The sequence below is a fragment of the Perissodus microlepis genome, chromosome 4 (assembly GCF_051167445.1).
Source record: "Perissodus microlepis isolate ML-2025 ecotype Zambia chromosome 4, ASM5116744v1, whole genome shotgun sequence".
NCBI classification, from domain to species: Eukaryota; Metazoa; Chordata; class Actinopteri; order Cichliformes; family Cichlidae; genus Perissodus; species Perissodus microlepis.
The window spans coordinates 5,402,172-5,417,465 of NC_140464.1; the positions used below are offsets into that span (position 1 = coordinate 5,402,172).

Consider the following 15,294-nt stretch of genomic DNA (forward strand, 5'->3'; position numbering starts at 1 on the left):
AAAGAACGAAGTCAGGAGAGACTCACAGTTTTAATCGGAGTGGGGACTGTCCACCACGATGTGTGGCTTCGGGGAGGATGTGGTGGAACTCTTTGACACAAATGTACCGATTGCTTTTTCCTGCAAGGAAGAATACGTTTGACAATTATGTTAATTCTTTGTGACAAAGAAAACACTTTTGATACATTCAGTTAAAAAAAAGGAAAAAGAAAATGTAAATTTTATACATTATGTTGAAGTACCACGGATACTAATCTTACTTTGTCTATCATACTTTTAGGTGGAAAGTGTAGTTGCTTATGTGTTATGCACAGAGTTACAGTGCAACGCAGTATTAGGGCAACATTAAGGAAAAAAATTATTAACAGCTGCCACGGCTGATATGCCCTCTGCAAAATGCCACGTGTAGAGTTATTGAAGCAATTTGATCGGCTGTCTTATTGCGGCTTGTGACACAACATACATTCTCTTTATTGCTGTAAACATCGACATACTTGCATCTGTCCATTGCCGGATATTTAATTTTGTACAAATCTGGCCAACTCGTCCAAGTTTGTGTGTGTTTTTTTTTGTTCTGACCAGATGCAGCTTTCTGCGTCTCTTCAATGTCCTTATACTTATCACCACACTGTGTGATTGCTACTGAAACCATTACTGAAGTACGATTTCACTAACTCATGTACACGAGGCGTTTTGTAGAGAGTTGGCAGTCGCTTGACTTGAAACGACAGCTTTAATCTTCACATTTCGACTTTTTTCTCAAAATAGTATTTAAGGTTTTAGTTAATCTCCAAATCTAACACATATTTTATCTGTGGCTTGCAGTGCTGTTTAGCTATTGTTTTGGTGTCCAGCTGTACAGACTGCCTTTTCTTTAACCTCCTAGGACCTGGCGTCCACATATGTGGACATCACATTTTGGGTAATTTAGACTAAAGTACTCAATTTTGCTCTATATGGGCCTGATATCCACTTATGAGGACATTATACTGCTACTGTTCTATCAAAATTTTAAACGAATATCCTCATATGTGGCTCTTATTTTTCTTAAAAATAAAAATAAGGTAAAAAAAAAAAAAATCTGTTAATTCTTTGTTTTTACATTCATCGGGCCCCAATATGCCCAAATACCAAAGAGAAATTAAAAGTACATGTTGTGGAAGAGTTCGGGTCTTAGGAGGTTAAGATGGTGGCTTTAGATGACACCTCAGACGTCTCTAAAGACTTGATTTCAGATATTCTTTCTACTCACCAACCCTTCTGTGTATAAGGAGTAGCCAAGAAGAAAAAGTTGGCTTAAAAGGAGGGATTGCTTCAAAGTAAGACTGCTAAAAAGGCTTGTTTCACACAGAGAATTAACTAAGGTACTGCAAACCCCAGTAAAAGACACAAAGGGATCTTTGAATCATGCAAAACCTTCCAGTAGAGGCAACAAAAAAACCTAAAAAGAGTTGAAAATTCACAGAAAAGATGTAATTTTCCAGAAATTGAAAGAGATGCTTTTCTTTTTCTGTCTACTGAACTACACCAACCGTAGCAGAGGGAAGGGTGCAGCCTCCTGTGACGAGAGGCTCACGCTTGTGAAAGCGTGGCAGGATGCAAACACTCAGCTGAGCTGTAACATTAGCTGGCTATACGCTTCCTCTGGCTGGCAGATGTTGTTTCATAGAAAGAAAATGGCTTCTACATGAAGCCGCTCAGGTCTGAGGATTTTTTTCCCCTGAATAACCAGTGCATGTCTTCCAAAAAAAGACATTTCTGCAGAGTTTTTTAATATGGCTCTTTTTTGGCACATCAAAGGCAAAGCAGGCAGAAGCCAGACATTTCTACAGTCAACAGTCAAATCTCCAAAACTGGATGACTCACTCAAATGGATGAACAGCACTACATGACGGAGGCAAACATGTAGGTTTAGTTTGGGGTGAACTGCCACTTTAAAGGAACAGTGCAACAGTGTGCGAGGTATATACGTAAATATGAAAGAGCCAGCAGCTGTTGTTTCATATGGTGGATGTGAGCAGTGTAAGGAAACAGCTTAGCTGACTCAGAAAAGATAAGAAAGTCTGTCTGCTGGAAATGATGATGTTTATCTAAGCTTATCTACATATAATTATGCATTATAGAGATTAGGAGGTGTTTCACACAATGGTACATCCTGCGTAATAATTACTTTTAACTCTCATATGTAAGTGCATATGTTCCCAGGCAGTATTTGTTATTACCTCTTACCTATGGTAGAATGTTTTTGAATTTTATTTTGCTTCTTTTTCTAGACCTCTAAAGGCCTTTGCTTTTGTTTGACATTTCCACCTGAAAATAGATTCCCAAATATAATCACTAACAGTGGCAAAACCTAAACAACTCTGAGCTCAGTGGAATAGAGACGTTTGGTCAAGAACTTTGAAATGCAAATAGTCCTCTTAATCTTACCACCAGCAAATTCTGAGAATTTAACCTTTCAAATTTGAGCTAATAAAATCTATAAAAGAGAGCAACGCTGATGTTTGTGAGCCCACTGTACCAAATCCACTGCAACAAATATGAAATTCAGCAACAGCTGCTTCACTTTAAGCCAAGCTAAATATTATACGGCTTCTTAAGTGAATGTGTCATGCTCTGCAGCCTGTCGGTGCTCTAATGACAAATACTGCCTGGGACCATCAGAGAGGAAGAGTTTAAACAAAAGCTGAGTAATTATTCCATCACTGCTACTCCTTCCACTCAAACTGTACCATTTCTTCCATGCTAATGTCACTGTTACTATGCTAATGCTGAATCATTTTCATCATATTGTATAAATTATTATAGTTATGCTCAGCACCCAAGCATATGTACTCATAGTGAAAGCACACAGATGCACACGCATAGACTCACACGCTCGTATGCTCATTACCTCCACAAGCTGATGCCAGTGCTCTATTGGTTTGCGAGGATTGGCCAGCATGGCAGCCCAGTGCTCCCTCCCCGGACCTTCAGCTTCGCTGCCTACACGACACATCCCTATAACCTCGTTATGACCGATGCTGATACGCAGCAAGGGCAGGAGGAGTGGAAGCGAGGATGGGAGAGACAGAGAGAGAGAGAAAAACAAGCAGTTAGAAAAGGAAACGGTTGAAGAGAGGGATTAGAAAAGCAGAAGGAGGGAGACAGGGCTTGCAAGAAGCAGCCGCAGAGTCTCATTTATCAACCTTGAGTATTGGGAAAAGAATACAGCGGTTGAGGAAGGAAATTGAATAGCAGCTCACAAATACACACAGCCCTGTATAAAACCTCTGTCAGTGAGGAAGCAGGCATGAGCACAAACATACAAAAGCACACACCTATAGAGATGCCAAATGGAGGGCAGGCTACATAATAGGGAGGCGGTGCATTTGTACACAAACACATCAAGCAGCCAAGTGTTGCTGCAAGCGTCAGACAGCCCAACGCTGGCAGGGTTACACTTCCTTCTTCTCCATTAGCATAAATCATTCTTATTCATGAGGTGCCCGTCTATGTAAAACAGGGAACATCCACAAGGAGGCTGACTCACAAGGGGCCCCTCATCGTGTTCAACACAGCTGCAGCGCATCAAAATGTGATGACCCAAAAGCAGCATCATGCGCAAAAAGCGCACATTCAATAAGCAGCTACTTCACAGCAACGCTTGAATTGATCTGAAATCCCCTGGAGCATGCTTCACTATAATAACACCTCAGTGTGCTCACCAGTCATAGTCCATCACTGCGATGATGATGGATACATTTTCTATATTTTCATTGGGAATGTCAAACACCAGCGCCTCGTTGTACGTGGGATTTAGCGTGTTCTTCTTGATGGAGGTCTTCCTCTTTTTTAGCCTCCGCCCGTCACATACCAGAGAGGCCTTCACGTACGGATCTGAAGCAGAGAACGGGGAGGGGGGGAGAACAAGGAAGATGGGAAGGGAAAGAAAGCAGGTGGTGGGAAAAGGAAGAGGGGGAGGCGTGGAGAGGAGCAGGAGAAGAAAGAGGTGGAGAGAGCCAGAGAGAAGCAGGGGGCGGAAGCAGAGAGAATAAGATAAGAGGGGACTCCTGTGAATGCTGTTAGGTATTATGTTCACAGGTATCCGCATCTGTAACGCATAAAAGGCATGAAAATCAAGTCACCTTGGCAAAGCTGGATTAAGAACACAAAGGGAGAAAAGCAGCACAGGTTGAATCACCTCAGTTATCCATTCAACATGTGCAGCTTGGTGACAGCAGCCAAGGAAAACACACCCACCCACACGACTCTGTTTTTATGCCACGTTTAAGCATCTTTCCGGGCCCGCAATCATGTCGGGATCAGCGAGGAACAATAGCAGCGTGCGATCATTAACATTTCAGATCTCATTTAATCTGAGAGGGCAATCATCAAGCCTTTAAATGAAGGATAACTAAAATCTCTTTTTAATATAATTGTTAATTAAATATCAGAATTTGGATTCGCATTTCTACGTCTGCAACGCCTCCAGGTCAGATAGTTGAGGTGCCTCTACCCCTTGAAGCTCTGGTCACACAGTTAAATACAGTCAATCTGGTGATGCTCTATATATTCAGGGTATATTTAGCAAAGATTTGTAGTAATTTGCCTCGTCACGCTACGTCTGCTCCTGTAAGTAATTTATTAGGGTTTGGGGAATTCCTTTCTGACAACATTTTTTATGCACGCTTGTTGGTTTTATTGAAAGTGGAGATAATGGTAACGAAAGAGGAGTTGGCGTCCTCCGTCATGTGTTACAAAGCCGCATTACACCGATCTGTGGCGGCGGCCTCTGCTGGAGAAGACTTTCTTCTTCATTTGTTGCTAAATGGCATGTAAATGACTATTTTATCGAAAAAGGATCTAACACCATGTTTACCAGTGATGTTTACCCACAGGAGAAAAATATCTCTACAGGGCTTCACGCCAGTTATTATGGTATACATCTGGCCAGTGATCAGTCAGATCAGGATATAAAGCTAAAAGCACTCAGGAAAGCAACATATATCACCAGCAGCTGTTTTTGCAGACAGCGCTTAAGCTGTTTTCTGTCATATTTTTCCTCTAAATGAGTTTCCAGTCAGAGTGCTTGCTGGAGGTCTTGCAGCAGCATGATGTGTGTGAATGCGTTAATTCTTTACCTGAGAAACCAGTCAGGTCCATGGCTTTGAGGTTGGTGGCCTTGATGATTGTAGCGGTGAGCCTGCCTGCAGTGGGCAGGTAACACAGCGAGAAATTAAGTTCCCCGAGATCGGCCTTCTCCTGTAGGTCAATGTACACGCAAACAGAGATCAGAAATGGGGCGAGGTCAGACAGATCACACGCAGCATCAGAAACACAGAGATAAGAATTCTGTGGTTTGCTATCTGTGCTTGAAACGAGTTAGATCTGTGACTGACAGCGCGCGACAGCAGGTGTCCCGATGTGGACAGCAGGAGTGTTTGGGCACGGGGGAAATGCTGTCGCTGTAAATGAATCATACACCGATCTGCTGAAGTCACTGACTAGGAAAGAGTTAAATACAAGCAACGACATGTGGGCTTTTTATATCTCTGCCTCTAGTGCTATCTGCTGATCTGCCCGTGCTCTCAGTGGCACCTCGGTAATGACACCGGTGGTATTCAGATCACACGGTGATGCGATGGCTCCTTAGTGGCTTTGAGGCTCACTAATCAATACTTCCCAAAGTGAAACACTGAAATACGCCGATGACGCTGATGCTTTAAACTTACTTAATAAATTAAAGCCCATGCCAAAAAATGTTTAAGACTCTGCTCCATCTAATTTGCTAATAGCCTTCTATGAATATTTCATATAAATCTACTTGGACATTGCCTAATATAAAGTTTGGAAGTGGCTAGCATTGCCCTTCCAGTAATCTATCTGGACTCTTCTGAGTTGCTTTGTTACTTTACCAGACTGCGAATTAATCTGTGCTGCAGGCCATTTCCGCTCTGTACCATTTCTATACTTCTCCTCCTCCTACATATACAATACAAGCTGGGTTTATTTTAGATGATTCTGACATGTGTTAGTATTTGAGTCTTAATTTCCCCTGCAAAACCTGAGTAATAAAACATTCTTGACTTGGTCCAAAAATTGTCCAGTTTAATTGCAGAAGCCTTAAAGCATCTTTTATTCATATTTATCAAATATTTGAAACTTTTAATGACATTGAATTCAAACCACATCAATTCAGAAAATGATTTTCAAAGTAAAAGAATTCAGGTATTTAGACGTACACATTTAGCAAGTGGCTGTCTTTAAAAGTAAAACTATTGTGGCTTTTCATGCTTTTGTCATTTTGGTAACTGAATGTTAATTTTTTTGTTAACATAATTCTGTACTCTCAGGGAAATGCATTTAACAGTGCAAAGATCTGGGGAGAGATTACATCATACATGACCATCAGAGATATGTCTGACTGGCTTCAAATTATGTCTGAAGCAGGACAATGAGCCCAAACGAACAGAATCCTAAAGAACTATCTCGAGTCACCAGAACAACAAACAGATGGTGTGGGTCTGGGATTACATTAAGACAAAAATGCACCAGAGACAACTTGAATCCACAGAACTGTGGCACGTTCTTCCAGTTGCTCGATAACCTACCTGCAAATTACTGTGTGCAAGTGTACCCGAGAGAATTCACGGAGTTAAAGGCCAAGGATTTACTACTTTTTTCAGTTTTCTGCACTTTTGTTGTCATTATTTGAAAAAATGCAAACAATTCATGGCACGTCAGTCAATTGTTGCTTTACTTTCAGGGCCATAAACTTTTTCACTGCATCTTTTGTCCAACAGGAAATACAAGACAGTGACGGCCAAAGGTTTTGTTAAACGTTTGAGTTATTGAAAGTTCTAAAATCCTTGAGATTGTTTTTCTCTTTGTCATAGAGACATGAAAAAAAATCTAAAACTGAAGCAGCAAAGTACATGAAAAACAAACAGTGCAGGTCCTTTTTTTCCTTCTTTCAACTTCCCAATATGTTAACCCTTTAATAAATATTGAAACATTTTAGTTAACTGATATAAAACTAACATTTAACTGGCGGAACATTATGCACTTATATGTGAACATAAGCTTGTTTTGATAAAAACAAAACTGAGATGACCAAAACTGAAACTAAGCTGAACTAAAAAGGTTTAAAATGCAATAAAAATAAGAACTATTGATAAACAGGTGTAATAACTCTGACTCACCTCGTGTCTATGTCTACCTTTTTGTACCTTCATGCAGCTATATTTGTTTTCTCTTTCTTCCGAGGCCAAAATTGAGATTCATTTTTGTAACGTTACGGCACCCACTTCTGCCTTAAATCTCAAATAGAAGCTGTCAGATTTCCCATTTCTGGTTCAATTCTATTTATCACAGCTTTGGCCCATAATTTGCAGCTGCAACGGCCCAAATGCACCACAAGGCTCATTCAAATTTCATCAAATCTAATCTACAGTGGGCATCTCCTCCAAATGAGCATGTCTATTTTGGGTTATTTCTTACCGCAGTGCCCTCCACAATGTCCCTCCAGATGGGTTTGTCCCCGCTGCCCTCGCTGAAGTCCAGCAGGTTGTCCACCACTACCTGGCCTATCAGGTCGTGTCTGGAGAAGCGGTCAAAGTCGTACACGGAGAAATGCAGTTTCCTGGAATGTAGCTCATTCAGCGGCACGCCAAACTGAAATGTCTCATTGAACACTGGGTTTAAGGTCTTTCTGTGGACCTGAAAGACAGACAGAATTTACTGTTTAGATCATAGCTGGAAGAATACAGCGTAAACATCTTGTACTCGTATTGCAGTAATGAAATAATTAATAGGTAGGTAAAAAATTTTCAGGTGGGAATGGGGAACGAAGGGGTAGCAAGGGACTACTATATTTTACAGCCCACACACCCTGGACTTGCACTGTAATAAGAGTGCCACTGCCTATATTTTCATTGCTGTCTCTCAATAGTATGCTGTCAGTAAAAAGCAATGGCAATTCCATCAGCTAGAATTACTCAAAACACATTTAACCTGATGTTACCTTCTGTTATTAAGGTATCAAATAAGTGCAAGGAATACTTATAAGCCAGTAGTTCCGGCCTAAGACAACTCCTGGAAAAAAATGGCTTGAAGGCCGCTAGTATGGCTTATTTTAGTCCCACATGCCTACAGAATTGTTGGCAACTTCTGGAGGCTGCTGAGTGAAAGCGGTTGCTAGGTGAGTAATTGACATGTGCAGAAATGCAGACGATGGGCAACTGCAGCACCTGGTTGCAACCAAAGGAATCACAAGTACTTTTTCAGTGCAGCATTATATACCTCTTTGCAAACAATTTCACCAAGTCACTGCCAGCAACCAGTTTCAAACTGGTCAGAGAATGCACATTTCTCCTAGCAACTGACTGTTGCCAGGCAATTATCAAACAGTCTCCAGGCTTGTGCGACTCAGGCTATTGAACTGAGGGGCGATACCAGGACGAAATAAATAAAGACTATTTTAAATTAATAATTATGCAGAACTACTTTGATAGACTAGTAATAGGTGAACTGCACTGTAGCTACAGACTTATATCTTTTTAAGGGCCGTTACCTGATGTGTTAATTTATAATACAGTAATAACAATTTTTAATATCATAATTTCATCCATCCATCCATTTTTGTTTTATTACCGATTCTCTTTATATTTGTAACTTTTCATGCAGAATAATAAGTACTTGCAAAGGAATTTTTTCTGTTTTAATCTGCAGATTTACTCTTTTATATATAACAGTTATTTTCACATTTGAGTCTTTTTTTATTGATTCTTTCATTCCAGCTAAAAACATTTCTGAAGATAAATTCACGAAAACCAGCGATTTGTTTGGCAACTCTTAATGCTCTATTGAAAATGCACCCAGAATCCTCTGCTGAATTTATGAAAAATCATTTTAATCTGCCGCAAAGTAAAATGTATTTTTCAGGCTGTTTCACAAAGTGCAACTATATTTCTTCAACCAAACAAACAGGATGTTTTCTTTTTTCCAGCAGAGGAAAGGAGTCACTGAGGATTTGTGGCTTCAAAAATCCTCAAACGACCTGCTGAATGTTTCAAAGTTTGTCTTCTGGCTTTTATGTGCGACTTGAATGAAGCAATGCAAAACTTTCAAAATGCTTTCCTTGGAGGCACAAACTGAGCTGCATTTGTTCAGAATTCCTTTCCTTGAAAGCAGTAATCTACAGGATCCTCGTGTTTTAAAGCAACATCTTTGACACCGAGAGCTTAGCGCTGTTTTTTGGTATTTAAACTTTGGCTGAATTTGAGTTTATGGTGTTTTTTCTCAATCCTGGGCTTTCTTTTGTTTCCCTATCTAAAGCACACAGATGTTCTTCACTTTTGCCCAAAACAAATTAGAAAACAGAGAGCTTTAAAAGCTTTAAGGGTGAATCTAAACAGCAACATCAGCCCAGACTTGTAAGCATTAGCAACTTCTTTCTTTTTTTGTTAATGACTGACATTATTTCAAAAACATGACAGAGGATGACATGACAGAGGGATGTGTTTAAAAGTGTGCCGCGTTTGCTAAAATGTCCTAGAGCCACATAATTATCATCTAACACACTGGCTGACCTTGTTCCTTTGCCAGGGTGAGAAAAGTGAATTTCACCTTTCCCTTTGGGATGGAAGACCCAATCATAGTTGTGAAATTAAATAACGACCAAAAACTAGATTTAAAACTGAATATTTTCTTTTTGTCAAACACGCACAGTTCTTTCCTTAACTCTCGTATCTCGTGTCACATCAATTCAGTCTTACGGAAAGAGGGCGGCTATAATTTCCTCCTCATCACATCTCAGCATATTGTGGGCTCCGTTTGTAAATTTGTCGTCAACCTCATTCCGGCTCCAACACATAATTTTGCTATTTGCTGTTTTGCCAGTGGGATTTATTTGCTATGAAAGCATTTGATGTGGATGCTGTCATGTTATAAAGCATGTGCAAATTAAAATGTGATGCACACAGTTTTCCAAATCCAACTTTTGTGGCTGCGTGAGCGGCTCTGTCACTTCGGCTTATTAGCACTTGATGATTACTTGTTAGCTTTGGATTAAACAGGCAGCTGATGGAGGCTCTTTGAGTTCTGAAACCCGAACATAAGCCCTAACATCTACATCGAGGCGTTGTGTTTCTCTTTTTGAAAACGGTTGGAGGCATAAAAGCATTGCAAAATATGAGTGGTGTAAAAATTCGGTGTTAATGAGGATGTGATTGAAATTAAACAATCACCTACACTCCAAACAAAAGAGGAGCCGTATTATGCAAATGGCTGAAGCATTCATGCTTTTCAGTGGTTGAAGGGGTTTTTGATGTGCCGGAGACAGTCACACAAAAGAGCGAAATTTCCAAATCATACAGCTTCACTGTCACTGAAAGCTTATTTTTCTCACTTTCCCAGCCCTCTTTGATTCTTTTTATCCCAACACGGCAAAAGTACAACCCCATTTCCAAAACATGAAAGAAAAATTAAAAATGATTAAATATATATATACATATATTCTTTAATCTACATTTAACTGAAAATAATACAATCAAAAATGTGACAGTCAAAAAGAAATGCAGATTGTACTACTATAACATATAGTATTATATAGAAGGCATTTAATAGGAGGCACAGCCTTCTCTGGACGTGATGTAAGCACGCCTGCAGCTGTGCAACCCTGCATGTCCCAGACGTGTTCAGCAGCAGACATATTAGGCCTGAAAGGCCTGCACTGCTCTGGCGGCGTGGGGACGGGCTTTGTCCTGCTGAAACAGCCGCACGGTGGGGTGCCGCAAGAGTGGCACAAATACATGTGCAAGGCTGCAGCAACGTACATGCCAACGGCCCAGCTTTGACCAACTTCAGCCAGTCGCAGGTGCTGGCAATGATGTTCATTTGCACATTTGTGTTTGGTAAACTAATCCTGCCACTCGTTAACTAATCAGCTGGAAGGTTTGGGTTTTCTGAGAGATTAAGATGATGTGAAAATGAAGACTGAAAATATTTCACAGCATAAAAAAGACCAACCCCTAAAAAAACCTTGTAGCAAAGATGGAGCTGTGGACACTGTGAAAATACTCCATGGCCAGAAAGTTAGGTGAAAAGAATTGGTGATTTCATAATTTACAGCAAAATATAATTTAAAAATCCAGAGAAATGTCTGTAGTAAAGACCAAGGCCCCAAACCCTGTTTTACAGCCATAATCTTCAGGGCTTTAGACAACAGTATAGCCGAGTGTAAAGAGAGGTCCCTTTATCCATTTCCATGAGACAATTTTGTGTTTTCAAAGAATATCCTTTGCCTTGTCATTTTGACGGTTGAATCCAGCCGAGATATGGAGTCACAGACTGGGAACAGAGGCTTCAGAAAGCTGCTGCACTGAAATGCAAGTACAGCGACTATGTTTCTCCGAGCCCAATCTCAAAGCGATGGAGCTGTAAGGCCAAGTTTCATTTCTATGAGCAGCCAGTTTCACAGCAGCCGCCTCGGCTGTATAATACAGGTGATCATAGATCTTTTATTTATTTTTTGAGTAAACGTTATAAGGGCTAATAAACTGTTGTGTGGACCGGTCGAGGGTCAATAACCCTTGGCATGATTAAAGCATGTCTGGGCCTTGATGTGATTCTCATTTCCCATTGTGGCCTTTAGTGAAACTAAATTTGAAACCCCCATACAAGCAGGAGCGGTGTTAAATGCACATCATTTAATTCTGTTTTCTCTTACATGTTACATAGGTTCACAAGTTCAGAGACAGGGCGCTACTGGTGATATTTATAGATCTAACACAAAGAACAACAACTCACATTTGTGAGGCCACAGAGCTCATAAGTTCTGAGCTTTTCCACAGAGAATAAATTAGAAGACAGGAGGATTTTTCAAGGGCTAAGGGTACATTTCCTGGTACAGAATGTCCCGGAATGTACTCAAATATTGACTGAGCTGTCCTCAAACACCAAAATAACACGCAGGAGTTGAGTAGCAGAGCCCTGTAATAGTCAGAAGAACATTATCCTGAATAAATTATGCTCCAGATTAGATTAGATTACATTAGTTGAACTGTAACGATTCTCCACGGGAAGGCTGGGCCATCAGTGCATCAGGAAACAGGCCGAGAGAAAACAAAAAACTGATGCTGTTTAAATCTTAAGGGGATTCTTTTATTGTGTGAGCTTTTTCCACAGCATCAAGTGAGCAGTTTGCCACTAAGGATGAGTGTGGTAGGAGTGAGAAGCACCTTTGTCTGGAATTTCTTCTTCCTGTCTGGCAGTAGGTAAATCTTCACGTACGGGTCAGAGAAGCCATTGGCATCCTTCGCTGGCAGGTCCAAAGCTTTCAGTATCTTCACCACCAACTGCTCCGTACTGCGAGAGACATACACAGAAAACTCCATTAAACTTGTATATAAAAAGCCAAGATGCCAGAGGTCTCCCAAATTTGCACAAACATGTATGAGCCCTAGACAGGGTCAGCCTCCCCACACACCCAAACACCTCAGCAGAACTCATATACACGTATAATAGTGTGGGAGGTTCAGTGTCTCTGGTGTAAAGAGTATCCAGAATAGCTTGTGTGGTGTGCGTGTCTGTGTGTGTGTTTGTGTCTTATCCCTGCAGCTGTATCTTGGTTGCACTATCAGCGATGTAAGCACAGCAAGCACAGATGTTCAGCCAGCGCGTCTGTCCAGTGCTGAGCTCATTAATTAACCTTAACACATTACCCTTTAATCTGTAGTCACTTGGGTCATGGAGATGTTGGTGCATAAGAGCCGAGCAAAAAAGATGAATAATTTATTAGCCAATAACAAGAAAATGAATGTATTTCATAGGAGTACGGATTAATCATTGTAACAAGTGCATGTTTAACATTTGCTCGGAAAATGCGAGAAACTGCAGCTTTTCTACATCACGTGTGATAATACGTGACCCAAGAGACAGATTCAAAATCTTTACAAAAAAAAACCCTAAAATACGAAAACATGCAAGCACCCAGCTGTCAGAGTTATCAATGTAAACACATTTGTTTGACTGATTGCATATTTCTTGTACATTTAATCAATACTACAGTGATTGCCTAAGGCAGTGGTTCCCAAATAGGGAGCAAGAGCTCCAGGAGAGATACTGGGATGAATCTAAAGAAGTTGTCAGATGACTCCTCTAAAAATGAAATCATCCCAAAGAAACCCCTTTTTTTCAGTGGGCAGCATTCATGCAGATGTTATATTTGTTAACACAACGCTACTCCCAGTAATAAGGAAAAAAGAGAAAATCACGTTACACACAAACAAAATTAGTAAGAATTAAGTTATTAACATATAAATCAGGTTGAAAGCTACAACTTACCAGCAATACTAGCAATTTTTTTCTATGGTGAAAACCTTCACCTTTTAGTGACTGTGAAATTATTGAATTAAAAATTATTTGCAACCCCACTGATCGCAGGTTTTTCTGTGGGTTTGGAAACCAAACCAAAAGAAATCCTTGGTGTAAAGCGATTATCAGAAACATACATTGTGGTTTTATAATCCTTATTTAATCCAAAATTTAACAAAAGTGTACCTCGGACACGGGCATTTTAAATAGAAACCTGCATGTGTCCATCACCTCCAAGGTGACTGATGGGTCTTTTCATGCAACTAAACATCACAATTAATAGTTTTGCTGTTACAGGATTGTTTAATTAAACAAATGTAAAACAGGCCCGTAATATTAATTATAACTCTTATATAAATATATAAAATACATAAAAACAGCCTGCAGCTAACAATTACTTTTACTAACAATTTATCTGCTGATTATTTTACCATTATGCGCCACAGAATTTTAAAAAATGAGTCAAACAATTAAACTGTTGTTGTAAGTTCTGATTATTTTTCTTCCAGTAAACGAGTCAAAGTATTAGCTCCTAGAAACCTCAACATTTTGATTTCTTATGTGGATTTATGGTTTTTCTACCTTGTATTGTACATGTATGTTACATCAGTTTTTCTCCAAACAGAAAAATAATGCTATCAGCAGCTTTGATCTAAAAATAGCACTTTTGACACACTCCCTTATAAATGCACAAGTAAGCACTATAACTGGAGTGTGAGCATTTTTGTTTTTTGTCATGGAAACAAACATGCGTGCAACATGCCCACAAACACAAGCAGGCTGATGCGCATGCCCTAACATCTAAACGCTCCATCACACCGTCATGGCTGCATCTCCCAAGTCGTTTATTATGTATTTAATTAGCAGATGAAGATGAAGATGGCTCGGAGGCTTTTAATCAGACCTCGTTAGACTGTGTCTCTACGAGTTAACCAGTGTGTCAGCACTTCATTAGCTGCTTAAGGAGAACAGCGTGAACTTTGGGGCTGAGGAAGGATCAGCAGGGCGAACGCTGGCAGTGACCCTGGCAGTTATGTCTTCTCTGTCCAAGTGCAGCATTTAGTACAGCTATGGCCAATCCAGACACATGTTTACCTCTGTATCACATCCAATTAAAGCAATCGAATAAACATGCCTACCAGTCGGCAATCACACCGAATAAGTGAGAAGATGTGCAGCGCCAACTGCTGCAGGAAATTACATTTCCAGGCAGGTAAATATTTTAACATGAAAGCCCTGAGTCATTTAAAAATGTATCAAATAATCATTTAATCCAGTATGATTTGGGGATATGTTGGCAGCAAAGATTCTGCGGTCACCTCAATGCATCAGTGCGCTTTAATGACAGGAAGCTTGTGAACAAAAAAACCCAAACAAATCTACCTCTCTCTTATTACCATGAATTTTCCATTACCTGTTAATTGATAGTTTAACATGGCTGCGGGTTTTCCTGCACTCATATGTCTTACTACAGAGCAAGACATGAGCTCAAACCAAACCCCAGGTTTTTACACAATCCCCGAGGCAACCTGCAGAGAATATACCTATTACTGCTTGAACAGGGAGTGAAATTCACAGCCTTATTCCTGGCAGACAATGCCCGAAAGCTAGCTGTTATTCCCACAGTGGAAATGTGTCAGCTTTTAATGGGATTGTCAATAGAAATGCCTTTCCCACAGGATCTGAGGAAGACTGACATTGTTGTTCTGAATGTTACACTCCAAACAGCGGGGTTTCACACATTAACATACCAATCTTATCACTGCCGCAACACTAACACACCAACACCTCGCGTGTGCATCTACACACCTACCCACTTGTTTTTGCTACATCTCAGACCTTTCCCCCTCACTTACATCTGCTCACTGGCCTTAATGAAACAACGTGATGCATTACAAGCGACTAGAGAAAGGCATAAGTTAACATGTGACTTTATAA

The 15,294-nt window shown here is 40.2% G+C and overlaps 1 protein-coding gene across 1 annotated transcript in view; it reads right to left on the reverse strand.

The window, feature by feature from the left end:
• syt3 (synaptotagmin III) overlaps positions 1-15,294 on the reverse strand; it is a 41,535-nt gene that overhangs the window by 3,626 nt on the left and 22,615 nt on the right. Inside the window, exons 7-12 of the mRNA XM_084925218.1 lie at positions 12,222-12,348; positions 7,483-7,701; positions 5,124-5,244; positions 3,708-3,879; positions 2,894-3,023; positions 27-120 (exon numbers count right to left, since the gene is read on the reverse strand). Coding sequence (XP_084781344.1) covers positions 31-120; positions 2,894-3,023; positions 3,708-3,879; positions 5,124-5,244; positions 7,483-7,701; positions 12,222-12,348 — 859 coding nt within the window. The 3' untranslated portion in view covers positions 27-30. The remainder of the gene's footprint in view (positions 1-26; positions 121-2,893; positions 3,024-3,707; positions 3,880-5,123; positions 5,245-7,482; positions 7,702-12,221; positions 12,349-15,294) is intronic.